The sequence below is a fragment of the Leptodactylus fuscus genome, chromosome 2 (assembly GCF_031893055.1).
Source record: "Leptodactylus fuscus isolate aLepFus1 chromosome 2, aLepFus1.hap2, whole genome shotgun sequence".
NCBI lineage: Eukaryota > Metazoa > Chordata > Amphibia > Anura > Leptodactylidae > Leptodactylus > Leptodactylus fuscus.
The window spans coordinates 148409887-148424267 of NC_134266.1; the positions used below are offsets into that span (position 1 = coordinate 148409887).

The 14381-nt window shown below is 41.6% G+C and overlaps 1 protein-coding gene across 1 annotated transcript; it reads left to right on the forward strand.

The window, feature by feature from the left end:
* Nucleotides 1-514: 514 nt before the first annotated feature.
* VKORC1L1 (vitamin K epoxide reductase complex subunit 1 like 1) lies at nt 515-14088 on the forward strand. Its single transcript, XM_075264943.1, has 3 exons — nt 515-722; nt 10378-10487; nt 12972-14088. Exons 1-3 carry the CDS (start codon nt 532-534, stop codon nt 13196-13198), a joined length of 528 nt encoding a protein of 175 aa, XP_075121044.1. The 5' UTR covers nt 515-531; the 3' UTR covers nt 13199-14088.
* The last annotated feature ends 293 nt before the right edge of the window (nt 14089-14381 follow it).

Below are 14381 nucleotides of genomic sequence, written 5' to 3' on the forward strand. Positions count from 1 at the left end.
GTGCAGTTGTGGGTACTTTAGTTGTATCCCTATGAAGTATCTAAGATACCGCTGCAGCACCCATAACTCTCACTATCAAGAATTCACTCTAGAGAGGGGTTAGGGGGCCCAGACAAAAGTATGCACCGGGGCCCACTTTCGTCATGCTACTGCTACTTGTTCCAGTCACGATTCCTTGTGCACAATGAGCAGACTACAGCGGCATTAGCTATATTGTTATAACTGTCCAGAACATGACCACTAGGGGGCAACACGGTGCCTCCGATTGACGGGGACTAGCCAAGTGCTGGACAAGTGATGGACCAATTTTTTTGTGGAAAAGTGAACTGCTTCTCAGTTTCGCTAGTTCCCCGTGACGTCAGCAGCTTCTCCTCTGCCTATTGGATGATTATAGAAAGGAGGCCACGCCTCAGCCCCGGGGCTTGGCCCCACCCCTCAGGCCACTAACCGGTGGAGACGTCACTGCTGCAGCTGGAGCGCGCTTTGCGTGTATCTCGCTCCCGCGAGAGATTAGAGCAGGCCGGGGTTAAGATGGCGGCGCCCGTGCTAAGAGTGTCTGTGCCGCGGTGGGAGAGCGGGGCCCGGTATGCTATCTGCGTTCTTGGTATCGTTATATCCCTCTATGCTTTCCACGTGGAGAGAGAAAAGGAACGAGACCCCGGCTACCAGGCCATGTGCGACCTGAACGAGTGGGTGCGCTGCTCCACCTTCCTCTCATCCAGGTACTGGCTCACTATGTTCAGCAGTGGCAGGACAATACAGGGCACATGTGTGTTTGGTGCTCGGGGCCCGGGCACTCTGCTGGTGATGTGCGTGGTCTGACAGTCACTAGAGAATACATAGTAAGGGCTTGGACTAGTGGGGTAAGGCTAGTGGGGCGGTCTATGTCTTACAAGGCCATGCTGGGGAGTGCTGAGCCTGCTCCATCCTCTACTCCTGTATGAAGTTCAAGGCTAGGTTGTCAGGTGTCAGCACTGCTGGCTGGAGCAGGGCCACGTAGTCAGTGGTGTACGTGGTGTGGGAAGCAGCAGCCTGTGTGTGACCTCTGCACCTGGCCAGGGCAGCACTTACTCATAGTGGGGCAAAGGTTGCTGGAATGTGCTGTCACCCGTCAGTAGATACCCCATGTGCTCAGGTCACTCAGTGACATCAGTCAGGTGGGTGGGAAGCATGGCACTGTCATGGCTTGGCATATTGCCATTATCTGCCACACCCCCTGAGACAGGTTCCCTAGGAATGCAGGTAGCAGGAAGTCATCTGTCCTGAGTGTATCCTGCAAGCTCTGGCTGAGCTGCATAGCTACTGACTGTATCATCAGATGATGTTGGCCTGGCTAGCAGTATAGTGCTAGATACTCTGCAGGTTTGCTTCTCCAGCAATTTGTATGACACAGAAGATACATGAGAGCTACTTAGTATTAGCAATGAGATGTTTATTTACCATCTCACTCTTAGATCTTTCTTTTTTATGTAGATTGTGAGCATTTTTCCCTATCAGTATATCTTTTTTATAATATGGGATGGAAATCCACGCAAACACGGAGAACAAACTCCTTGCAGATGGTTTTATGCCCTTGGCGGGGTTTGAACACCAGGACTCCAGTGCTGCAAGGCTGCAGTGCTAACCACTGAGCCACCGTGTAGCCTCCTTTGTGATGAGTCACAGCCTTTATTTCTTTTTAAGGTGACACCACCTACATGTATATTTAGAAAGTTTCTATTCGTAAAAGGTAATGCTGCCATACAGTGTGACTGCAGCCGCTTAGCTTCTCTGCTGTCAGTCTTGCTTCAGCTCAGCAGACATGAGACAGACTAGTTGCTAAGGATATGTAGCTTGACAACCACAACGGTTCATATAGGCTTGATGGTCAGTTTTGGTTACTCGGGCGTTCAGCTTAAGTGTGTATAAGCATAGTCTTTGTTAAATTCCCAGTATTCTGCCTGTTACAGCATTTTCTCGTGGTTTTTTTTTTTTGGAAATGAGTGGCATTGCGAAAATATGTGAGATCAGAGAGAGGGTTTCCCTCTTTTCAGGGGGTCTCTAGTTTTCATGTGCTTACGTGGGCACTCATACATTTTAATGGATACCTTCAAATGAACAATAAACCCAGAAAATGCACAGAAAAATAAAATCTTCTTTTAGTTTGTCATGCTACAGATAAGGCTGTAGTTTTTTTTTTCTAAGTGTATGTAATATAATATCCTAAGAACTTTTTATTTGCAGTAATGGGTAGTACATTTCTACTATATCAATAAGACAGAGGTTTTCAATTATAGTGGATTTTGGCATACAGGTGAAATTCATAGTAACACGTGGCATTTCTGCAATTCAAAACTGCATGCAGTTTTTCAGCATGATATAAAGCTGAACTATAAAACTAAGGAATTTACACACGCTGTGTATGTGTATAGAATTATATGGATCAACCATGCCTATCCAAGACGCCAGGATCGTGAACATTCTTTGGTCTGACAATAGCCAAGGCTATTATAATTCTTCTGTTTTAGCTTTTATTTCCTGGGTTTAGTGTTCCTTTAAATTTTCCTTTGTGGCCACTTACAGCTTGTCCAGCAGTCACTGAATTGTAGCTTTCTAACAAACAGCCTACAACTACCTACTTAATAAGTGCAGTTTATGGTGGTATGTGTGGTAAAACATCCTGATCTACATAAACTAGGCTGACTTTAGGTCATACACTTCTGCAATAAATCTGCTACATGTGAATATACCCTAATTTTCTTAGAATGTAGTGCCTTCTGAACTCAGCTTATTTTTTTTTTAGGACCGTGGCTCTACTAGGTACAGTGTTTCTCAACCTTTTCAAACGGAGTACCCCTAATGAGAAAAGCTAGTGGCTCTGAGATGGTAATAGTCTTGTCTTCAGCCGTTTCCATGTCTCCTGACCATGAGAGGCGAACATGGCTTTCTTCCATAGAAAATGATGTGATGGAAACAGCATAGCACAGTGAGCTGTATTGTTTCTGTAATTGCTGAAGTTATGAAAAGTCATAATTCACTTTATTGTAATTGGCAATCTGGTGAACAAAAGAACAAACTCCATATTTTAGTCACACATTTAAAGTGTAACTCTGGAGCAGTATTACAGTAGTGCTTAGGCTGTTTGGGACCTTATTGTTTCATAACTCACTGAGTTTATTACACATCCGTGTTCAGTCTGGGACATGGTTGTGTAAGTGTGCACAGATGTGCAGTTTTCCACATCTCTCATCTACTTTGCATTCAACTCCTTTCTACTGACAGACAACAACTTTTGACTTAAAAACTATTTATGCTCCTCAATAAAGTGCTATGGATACAAAACTGCATTGAAAGAAACTGCTTTTTTTTTTTTTTTTTTTGGGGGGGGGGGTTTATTGCAGTTTCTTAATTTTACAGGTGAAACACTTTGTGTGCGTACCACATTACTTTGCAGGCAATTTCAGGACTTCTCCCCCTCCTTTGCTGTGCAAGTCTTCACCTAGCAGAAGTGTGCAGCATGTATCATGTCTGTGTGCTAGGGCTAGTTCACAGGGGGATTCCGCGTGTGCAAATTCCATTGTCCAAATGAATTAGTCCAGAGGGTGCTGTTGCGAGGCAGACGCCGTGGCTGAATCGGGCACGGAATCCGCCTGAAGAAAGGGCAGCTCGCTTCTTTTTTTCTGCTAGCGGGAACAAACCACTAGCGGTCTACATAAACCTCTATTGTGAGGGGGCGGATTTTGAGGAGGATTCCACTCCAAAATCTGCCTCCTCTTGCCCCATGTGAAATAGCCCTTAAAGTCCTTCAGGTTGTTACAAGTATTGTGAGTAATCCTCAAAACTCAGAACATTGTATATCCACAAGTTACACTAGGTTCAAACTACTGTTGGCTGTCCATTGTTCTGGCCCATCAGCCCCCACTGAGCAATCAGTGCTGTTACTGTTGGGGTCTGATATGCTGTTTAGGCTCTGTACTGTCAGGAGGGCGGTGTCACACAGGAGGGTGTGACTCTGAGCTTTGACACTGGCTGGCTCTGACTGGAGATCTAAACAACAATCCACCACCAACATCCTCGCCTGTTGCTGTCCGCCTGACATTACAAAGCTTTTATAGCACATTTGGCACCCAAAAATATCTGTGTTTTTGGCTTGGGAATGGTGCTGGCTAGAGAGAAAATTCCTACTGTTCTGGATGCTAAGCGCTTGAATTGGTAGAGGTGGTGAAAGGTCCTCTCTATGCAAATTGCAGCTGTATAACGCTGGTGCTCCAGGTAATGTCAGCACGCACAACTTCAGCATGGATGGGCTTTAATGACAGACAAGCAGTTCAAGTGCCATTGTTATTTTAGAGAATCAAAATGTGAAACTCTAGGACACGAAAGCTGGATGATTGGGCAGTGAAAAATTGGTGCCTGGTCAGGTGAATCCAGATGTCTGTTGCACTACGCTGATGAAGGGTCAGAATTTAGTTCAAACAAAATGAATCAATGAATGAATCAATTGTCCTTTACTGTCAGGTGTCAACAGTTCAGGCTAATAGAGGGTGGAGTATTATTTGGAATGTTTTCTTTGCACACCCTGATACCTGTGTATGTACAGTACTTTGTTTTTGAAGGCTAAAAAAAATCCAACATGCTACCAAATGTCTTTAAAGCTGAAGCCCCACCTTGCGGAAAGGCAACTTTTTTTATTTTTACTTTTTTGGTGCAGTTTTTTGAGCTAAAGCCCAGGAGTGGATTACGCAGAAGAGAGAATTATGTTTAACTATTTCCTATATATTTTCCCATTCCTTTTCTGGCCATCCTTGACTTTGGCTAAAAAAAAAAATCCAGTAAAATTTTCAACAAAACTAGCTGTGTTTCTGCAACGTGGGGCCTTAGCTGCATGCTTTAACCCGCTTCCCATCACGGGCATTTTTCGATTTTTGTTTTTGACTCCTTCCTTCCTTCCAAACCCCAAAACTTTTTATTTTTCCACTATGAGCCATATGAGGTCTTAATGTTTGCGGGACAAATTTTTCTTCATGATGCTACCATTAATTATTTTGTACAATGTACTGGGAAGCTGGAAAAAAATTCAGAATAGGGTGAATTTGAAGAAAAAGTGCATATGTGTGACTTTTACAGGCTTTGTTTTTACGGTGTTCACTGTGCAACCAAAATGACATGTCACCTGTATTCTATGTTTCAGTACGATTCTGAATTTACCAAATTTATATGGTTTTATTTGCATTTTAACATCTTATCAAAAATCCAAAACTGTACCAATTTTTTTTTTTTTAATCTAAAATTCACTGTATTGACTCCCGCAACTTTAAAAAAAAAAAAAAAAAAATCTTTCAGTGCAATGTATCACAATGCTAATGCATTGCAAAAACTGTCATTTCTATTTCAGGCTGCATAGAGTACCCTTGATCAGCTCTGACCGAGTCACCAGAGGGGTTAATGCCTGTGAGTGGCTGCCATCTTTAAACATCTGGCATCCGACGTACTAGATGTCGGGAAAGGGTTAAGGATGCAGGGTTGTTTCTACATTAATGCCGAGTGACTTTTTCATATTTTCCTTCTCTACCTTCCAGAATTCAGAACTCTTATTTTTGTCGACATAGCTAAGTGAGGACTTATTCTTTCCGTAACAAGTTGTACTTGCATTTTGCACTATTTTGGATAGTGTGAACTCACATAGGGGATACCTATCTTGTTTGAGTGGGTGTGTTCAAAAAGGAGTTTTTTTTTTGTTTTTTTTTAATTCTTGTAATGTGTGGATGGTTTGAGTCAGAATCTTTGCTCAGACTGTAAAATGCTGCTTTTTTTCCCCTAAGTTTCTGCAACGTGAGGCTTCAGTCTTATAGTGACCTCAAATATCTTTTTTCATACTTTTTAATTTTTAAGGTTTTTACTGTACATTCAATGCGGGTAAAATGTTACCTGTAAGAAAATGCATGTAATATTAAACAATGCCATTATGAAGTACAGTTTGCCCTGGAAAAAAAGAAAAAAAAACTTATGACTTTCTGAATTAAAAAGAGAGAAAAAAAGGCTTTTCCAGATTAATCATTTATGCCAGCTGCTATAGATTTTAGTCTAAGCGCATAGGCTGCAGTGGATGCGCTATAATATAATATACATATTGATAAATCTGCCCCTTTTCTCTTTGGACCCTATGGTATTTTGAGGTAACATCTGTAGGAGTGGATTTCCATTACAACAAGCATAGAATTTTTAGAAGAAATTTACAGGAATGCTAAATCTAGACCTGAATGTTAAAGTAGAATTCCCACAAATTTTTACTCTCTGGCCTGTTAGAAAGACACATTGTGTAAATTGTAGTATTTTATTTATTTATTATGCTTACTTATATAGCGCCATCATATTCCGCAGCACTTTACAGATATTGTCAGTCACTGTCCCATATAGGGCTCACATTCTACATTCCCTATTAGTATGTCTTTTTGGTGTGTGGGAGGAAACCCACGCAAACACAGGGAGAACATACAAACTCCTTGCAGATGTTGCCCTTGGCAGGATTTGAACCTAGGACTCCAGTGCTGCATAGGTGACTTTGTGATTTATTCACTCAGGAAGTCTGTGTATTCTAGGGATTGGCAACCTTGTTTGTATGGTGTCATGCAGTAACTGCAAGGATGTCGACCTATCCCATGCCACTTCCATCCCATGCATGAGACCATGATAGCATTGGGCAGTACTGTGAGAAGGAGCGCTATCAGAAGTCTTTCCTCCCAACCACAGTCAGGCTGTACAACACCGGACTAAGTAGAGATCATTCCATACAGAGAACTGAAAGATCCTTAAATTGTGATATCCCCCCCTACTATCTTTACCTTTATCTTTTTATCTGTACCTACTGTCAGTCTAATGCCTCTACTGTGGAGCATTTGTATATGGAATTACCTATGCTGCTGTAACACACTGAATTTCCCCATGGTGGGACTATTAAAGGATTATCTTATCTATACGTGACATAGAACACAAACCTTATCAGCAACCAGTTACTTGAATATCTCATCCTTCTGGTGATAGGGCCGACTTTCATATGAACAGAGGACTCAAAGATCGTGCTGTGTAAATGTCTGAGTCCAGTGGACTATTTGCTTTTTAGCGTTACATAAAACCACATGTGCATAAGGACATGAAACATCCTCTTCAAAATATGGCGCAAGGGCTCTGCTGCTACATAAAAGCAAGCGCTATAACTGCTGAGTCTTTGTTGTTTTACACAGCAGAGACCTGCCACTAAGGACAACAATCTTCCCTGATAATGAGCCTTTAGTGTATCTGAGGCACCCAATCCCTTCTCTGCCCACCTTCCCTTACATATAGGTGCTGATACAGCACCCATACTGTAAGATCGTAGGAGTTGTCTGGTGTCTTTGGCAGCTGAAGGCCATGTGAAGACTTCCACTCTGTGCTGATCTGCAGAACAAAGATTTGATACGGCGGACTAAAATGGATCGCTGGCCAAACAGGTTGATACAGTTTAGATTAAAGGGTTGTCTGGGATAATCTGAAATCTTTACCTATACTACTCTTAACCCACTAGTAGCACTAACAGACAGATTTTAATAAAACATTGTTTGCTCGGAAACCCCCTAAACCTGGAACATCCCTTTATCTTATCTTCTAGTTTATAATAATTCTATGCTTGCTGTAATGGAAGTCCTCTACAACAGACATTAGGCAGGTTTCATACTACCTTGGGGTACAGTAACAAAAGAGGAAGCTTTTACAGCAGAGCGACATCCATTATTTATAATGGGCAGTACTCCCAAATAATCTCATTGTTTTGTTACAGAATTGTTCATTAACCTGAAACAATCAATCTTGGCAGAAATCCTGCAGAAAATGAAAGGGTTAATCATGGAATGACAGGAGTCTCCTGCTTCAGCCAGTTGTCATACAGCTTATGGTAGGACTGTGAGAAGGGAAGCAGGGCTGAGCTCCAGAAACAAGAGGGTTAGTTCATAAATTTCTCAGCTTTACCTGGAAGGGGAGATGAAGGATGTAAATGTTAGGATATTTATTAACTTTCTATGTTTAATGTTCCTATAACTTCAAGCCAAATATCATGTTTTAGTCTTTGAAAGATTGTATCAATGTTAAAGGAGTTATCCCCTTTGCCTAGGCCTCCGGGTCAGGAGAGCAGTGGTTGGGCTGTGCGCGCATTGCTTCAATTATTTCAATGGGTTTTCCCTGGTTGGCTGACGTACACTGCTTGACCATTCCAGCGCTCCCATTGAAATGAAGTGGGGCCCATGCTGCCTGACCACTGCTCCATTTAGAATAGCAGATAGATATACCCACTGATCAGGAGAACAGTGATCTGCAAGTTATGGCTTGCCTAGGTCGTAAAATAACTTTTAAGAACTGCTGCACTATACATGTATTTCCTTACACACTATCATTCCTAGTCACTCGGCCCCATTCTTTGATTCTGGTGATTCAGAAGTCACAGAGGTTTGACTAATTCCAATATGTCCTAGTGTCGTGCCATTACATTACCAGATGGGATTACCCCATTTTCCCAATATGTTATGTGAATGTTCTACAAGTAGTTCAAAGAGCTTTGGCAACTTTGCCTTCCTCTAGACTTAGCTGAGTCATATTCATGTGAAAGAGACTTTTGACTTCTTTGTGTGTAAGTTCAGTTTATCTTGTGCTTTGACCTCAATTTAACTCCAGGTCTTGCAAGATTGGCACATCTAGGATTTCTGTAATGGTACTTAACATTTCATGTCAATTCCCATATTATGGTGACAGTGAAAACCATATAGTCAGTCAGGAAGCGGAGAGGTCTTGTATTGCATATACAGTATAAGATCTTGGCTACTTTTGATGTGGTTGTGCTGGTCTCTGACATGGACAAAAGTACAGGTGACTTTACAAGTTGTGAACGGTTAGCAAATATTACTTGACAAAGGCTCTTCCGCTTTTGATAACTATGGGTCATATTTTACACCCGTAACAAGCATTGGTTGCCTACAGGCACATTCATTATCATTCGGGTGTTGTAAAATGTAATGAAGCTGTGCCCATAAGTTGGCATTGGTACAAGGCATATATTATGGGAATGCTCAGCTGGTTATTGCTCACTGTTAAAGGCTCTTTATTTACAGAAAGTGTTACATAAGTCTTAGAGCAATTTTCACTAAAAGTCCTGTTCAGTTTCTAACAAATATTGAGAAATAACAAGAAAAGTTACAGTTTCCCTATCAATAGGAGATGGAAAAAACAGTGGTTTTATTTTACATGGTCTATCGGGTCTATATCTAGTAGCTTCTTGAATCTCATGGTTTGTTGAAGTAATACCAGCCCACAACCGTGAATTTGGCTCCTAAAGTGAACTGTACTGTACAATATATACAGAATGGTGACGCGGACAAGTTGTAAGTGACCTATACACCAAGATTGAGTTAGATTTTTAGCAAATGTACAGGTATTTGGTTTTGGTGCATATTCTTCATACTTTAAACAAAGCTTTTTTTTTTTAAACAAAAACAAAACCTTTTACTTCCCTTAAGCTTTCTTTTGCTGAAAACTAAAGTTATAAGTGTTTTAGAACCTTAGATCAGCATGAGCAAATTTACCTTAACCTGTCATGGGGGCTGGAAGCGGCTTTATGTAGTCCTGCAGTGTGAATGACATTTTTTCGCTGACATCTGCCTGATACTCTACCTTAGCGCCAGTCTCTCGGGGTGTGATTTCGCAATGACTGGTTAAGATAAATTTGCAGATGCAAATTTAAGGTTTTAATGTATAACTTTCCGCGAACACAGAGCTTAGTGAGGGGCACCATAGGAAAGATCTTTACTTCATTCTGGAGACAACTGCCAGGTTACTTAAAGGGAAGCTTCACCAAATGAACATTTTTAGCAAATTCCCTCATAACCCTTGTGCACTTGAAAGGGTCTGCACATAAGTGACTTCTTTCACTAGGTTCACACCTGCTTTTGGGTTTCCTTTGGGGGGGAGGGGTCTGCTAGGGGACCCTCTGAACGGAAACCTAATGCATACCAATGAAGTGGTTACCCAGGGATCCCATAGATAAAAATGGGGACTGCTTGGTTTCCACCTGAAAAGGGTGAAAAATATGGAGAGAACATTTCTCGCCAAATTTTTAAACCAGAATGGGGAACGGAATTCCCAGACTGAAAGGGCACAGGTGTGAACCTAGTCTTACTTCAGTGCATGAAGCAGGTGACAACTCCTTCCTTGCATCTGCCAGCTGCAAAACGCCTACTCTTCTGGTGATAGATGGTGGCTGGTCCCCAGCACATGAAATATAGAATAGTGTGGGAGAAAGGAGGTGCTTCCCTAGTATCTTTCAGGATATTAAAGACTTTATGGCTTTTCATGTTATCTTTATTTTCTGTCTTGCAGATGGGGTCAAGGATTTGGTCTTTTGGGGTCCATATTTGGAAAGGATAGTGTAATGAATCAACCAAACAGTGTCTTTGGACTTGTATTTTATTTACTACAGATGCTGCTCGGTAAGTACACTTATATAACCTCGACTTTATCAAGTAGTTAGTGGGGTCAAGGGGCTGCTATATTATGACCTGTGTCATCGACCAGTTTATGGGCTCGTATTACATGTGCAGTGCTATATATGGTGAATATGTTGAGTCTTTAAGATAAGACGCACTAAAGATCCAGCAGCTCATCTGCCCTGGGGTGTAGATCGCTGACATAAGTGAAGTATAGCTATTTTTATTGGATTGCATGTCTGGATTTAGTATTGCTCTGTCTTGAGTACATAGTATCTCACACTGAAGACATGATGGTATGTTATAGAAGTAATATAATGATTGTTAGTTTCTTGTAAGGAATATTTATACAGCACAGATTTCTTAAAGGGTTTTTTTGTGTGAATTTCCGCAATTTATATTTCACCATCAACTGACGAGAAATGATGCTTGGTATGTACAGAAGGACTGGACTTGAGATGAGGCTTATTCAGATACATTTTTGTAGTTTGGGATAATTTATATTTTAATGTAATTTCTTTTGCTTATGTACTCTTGCCTAATTTTTGTCCTTATTAAATTGTATATTGTTTATCCATATGAAACTGGAGAAGAGGTAAGTAGGGCTCACAATCCCAATTCTTTAGGCTATACATACTACTTGCAGATGTCCTTAGCTGGTGTTACGTGGCTGAATTTGGGCAGGTAAACTGTGTTTTGGCTGGAATTATTGTACCATATGTAATCCAGCTGAACTTAATTCAGAATGACAGTTCATTTTGGCCAATAAATCTGTCTGTTATAGCGCCTCTATTACCTGTGTAATTGTAATATACCCTATTCCCCCCCCTTCACCACAGGTAATGTTAACTGGGGAGAGGGGTTCGGGTGTGGGGGGGAGGGGGGTGTTAATACATGTGGGGACTACTAGGGCACTGTTAGTTATTAATCTCTCCTCCCCCCCCCCAGTCCATAACATTACCTGTGTGTGGAGGGGTGGCACTGTGGGGGGGTACTATTACAGTTATAGTGCCCCACACACATTAGTAATACTGTAATGTTCCCCCCACATTGATTGTTTACTATAATTACAACTACATTATACTTACCTGGTCACTAATGCAGCTCCTGAGATCTGTTCAGGATATCGCCTATGCTTTCTATTAACGCAGCAGCATAGGTCAGGTGACGCCTACAGAGGACTCCGATGACTGAGCCGGCCTGGTACCAAGTGATCGGCGGCCCTTTGGGTACCTCTGGGTTATGGCATAAGGCCTAAAAGGCTGATATAGTTTAAGATTTATGAAGAATGTTGCCACTAATATGGGGAGTTTACTACATACAGATGTATGAATCTCACTTTGAAGGTATTTTGATAGTTTCTCCTGGTAGCATAGGTAGACACCCTGAATTTTGTCCTTGAAGGCAGTTTCTGAGCTCCAAATAATGGTTTGATATGGGTACTACAAATTGAAAAAAAGTCTCTCCCTGTTATCATAGCTGCGCAGTGATGTATCATGTAGCAAAATGCCAAAAAGAAAGCAGTAGCCAATCAAAACCATCCTTGAGACACCATAAAGCCTTCTAGCTGTGGGAAAGAGGTTAAAAGGCTTAGTGCTGTTATTGCACATGTCTTTAGATAAATTCGGTTTATTTCTATAGCTAAGCCTCCTTTAAGTGTTTGGCAGCCACACCTGATGTCACTATGTGTCACAACATGCAAAGCCACACCAGTCATTGTTGTAAGTATTGCTTACATCACTTCTAAGGGCAAGCAATCTGGATTCAGCATATCTATCACACAAAGCGTTGTATTATAGGGGTAGATGTTGACAATGAGCACGTTATCCCATGTCTGTGACAGCATTGTACGTTTATGCTGTTGTAAACAGGGAAGCATATAAGTGTAGCACTAAATTAAAGGCCATTGGTACGAAATGTAAAGACTGCTCTCTCCAACTTTTCCGTAAGGTTCTAAGTGATTTAAGAGCAAACAAATTGTAGCCTGCAGATGCGCTGTTTAGTCAGCTACACCTGCTGGAGCATCCATTTTCTTTTGTGGGTGCCACCCAATTCCCAAAATATAGAGAATGGTCTATTCTGTAGACTGAAATTTTCAGCCAATGTATTCCTTCTCCGAGTGCACCAAACGGGTAAAGTGTTTCAATTTCTCAGTCTGTGCTTTGACCCTAGGAAGGTATGTTTTCTATAGCACCGGCCGACACTACAACCGTATATAAATGGTTTGAAATAATATACAGAATCCTGCTGTTCAGACATGTGCTTAATATACATAGGCTTGAAAGGAGTTGGGTCGGGGGCGTCCTGGTTTATCTGTCATGTCATACTTGGCACAGCATACAGCCTCTGAACTCTTAGGTGCGACCCTAACCCATCTAAGTACCAGAATATCACTTGTTTTGGAGCAGTGGTAATGGGTTGATATGCTGGGTTCTGGTGATAGTTTATTGCAGTTTGCCTTGCTGACTTGTCTCCTTTCTCTTCCAGGTATGACAGTGAGTGCGGTAGCAGCGCTAGTGTTAATGAGCTCTTCTATAGTGTCTGTAGTAGGCTCCCTATACCTAGCATACATTCTGTACTTTGTGCTGAAGGACTTCTGTGTTATCTGCGTCACCACCTATTTGCTGAACTTCATTCTCCTTATCATCAACTACAAACGACTAGTTTACTTGAATGAGGCCTGGAAACGGCAACTGCAGGATAAACAAGAATAAGAGGCCTCTTGAACTGACTGACGTCTGAAGGACTCTGCTTCCTTAAAGTTTATTTTGCAGTACACTTCTATTGGTTGGGGACAGACCGTTTCCAAGAACAATCTTAACCAATTTTCTTTTTTTATTACTTTTTGACCGAAAGGGCCCTGGATACGTGTTTGTTTTTGTAATGGCGCCTCCCATTTGAAATGGCTGGATGAAGGAGCGATAATGTTTAAAAGAAAAAAGTGGCAAGCTTTAACTGTACTTACCAAGGTGTTTTGTTGAATGGCACATTCTCTTTTCTTGTCGACATCTTTCCTTCCTTTGTGCCTCCTTCTTTGTGTATGTATGTGTCAGTCCTTCAATGCGGGTATTTTTTTTTCTTCAATGTGGCTGATTGGTTAACATGTGTATTTTGTTGCTACCATTGGTATATTAAGTTGCCATGTACCCTGTGACTGCCACTGGTATTTCATGGGTTGTCAGAGAACAATATTAGCAGCCAAATACAGCGTCCATTTATTTCTATGCATACGGAGTAGAATTAACACCACACCCTGCTTGTTAGTCACCAGCACCCTGAAGGATTTTGCTATGTGCAAAGGCCAATTGAAGGGGGTACGTTAATAGCAGCATTTTGCACGGGCTTCAGATTGATGCTAAATTTAGCAGTCATGAACAGGTGAACTGAAGATGGACTTTAGAAATGGCTGTGGACTTCTGGTCAGCTTGTGATTGCATCAGCCAAGTCAACCACAGTGCAAGGTTTCGTATGGATGAGTAGTAAGAAGGTTGACCTTCATAGTTGAGGGTACATAGATAGGTTTTGAAAGTATGCAATGCTGAGTAGTCACTTATTCCTCAGAAACCAGGACCAAGAAAGTACTTGTGCTCTGTAGTTACTTGTACAGAAGTTGTTAAGCGTCTTCTTGAGCCACCTCTATATAAAGCTGCTTATGACGCCTCCTTAGTAGACTGTACCATGATGACTTCCCTGTGTTACTGGTACCTCCCAATTCTGGCGGTGCACTTTACTAAGTGGGAAATGCTAATGTTGAATTGTTGATGTATAATCTGAGTTGGTCTGTTCCATTTTGCCTACCATGTATGTCACAGCAGTTGGACTTTGGGTTGCCTGCCCTCAGTAAGTTTACTATGCAGCTTATGAACAAGTAGTTGGCGTCATACTGCACTGAGATAC

What these genes read in the sequence shown, in the direction of transcription:
- VKORC1L1 (XM_075264943.1), top strand. Translation starts at nt 532, where the DNA reads ATGGCGGCGCCCGTGCTAAGAGTGTCTGTGCCGCGGTGGGAGAGCGGG. An exon ending in TCCACCTTCCTCTCATCCAG is followed by an intron (nt 723 to 10,377) that starts GTACTGGCTCAC and finishes TCTGTCTTGCAG; the next exon opens with ATGGGGTCAAGGATTTGGTC. An exon ending in TTTACTACAGATGCTGCTCG is followed by an intron (nt 10,488 to 12,971) that starts GTAAGTACACTT and finishes TTTCTCTTCCAG; the next exon opens with GTATGACAGTGAGTGCGGTA.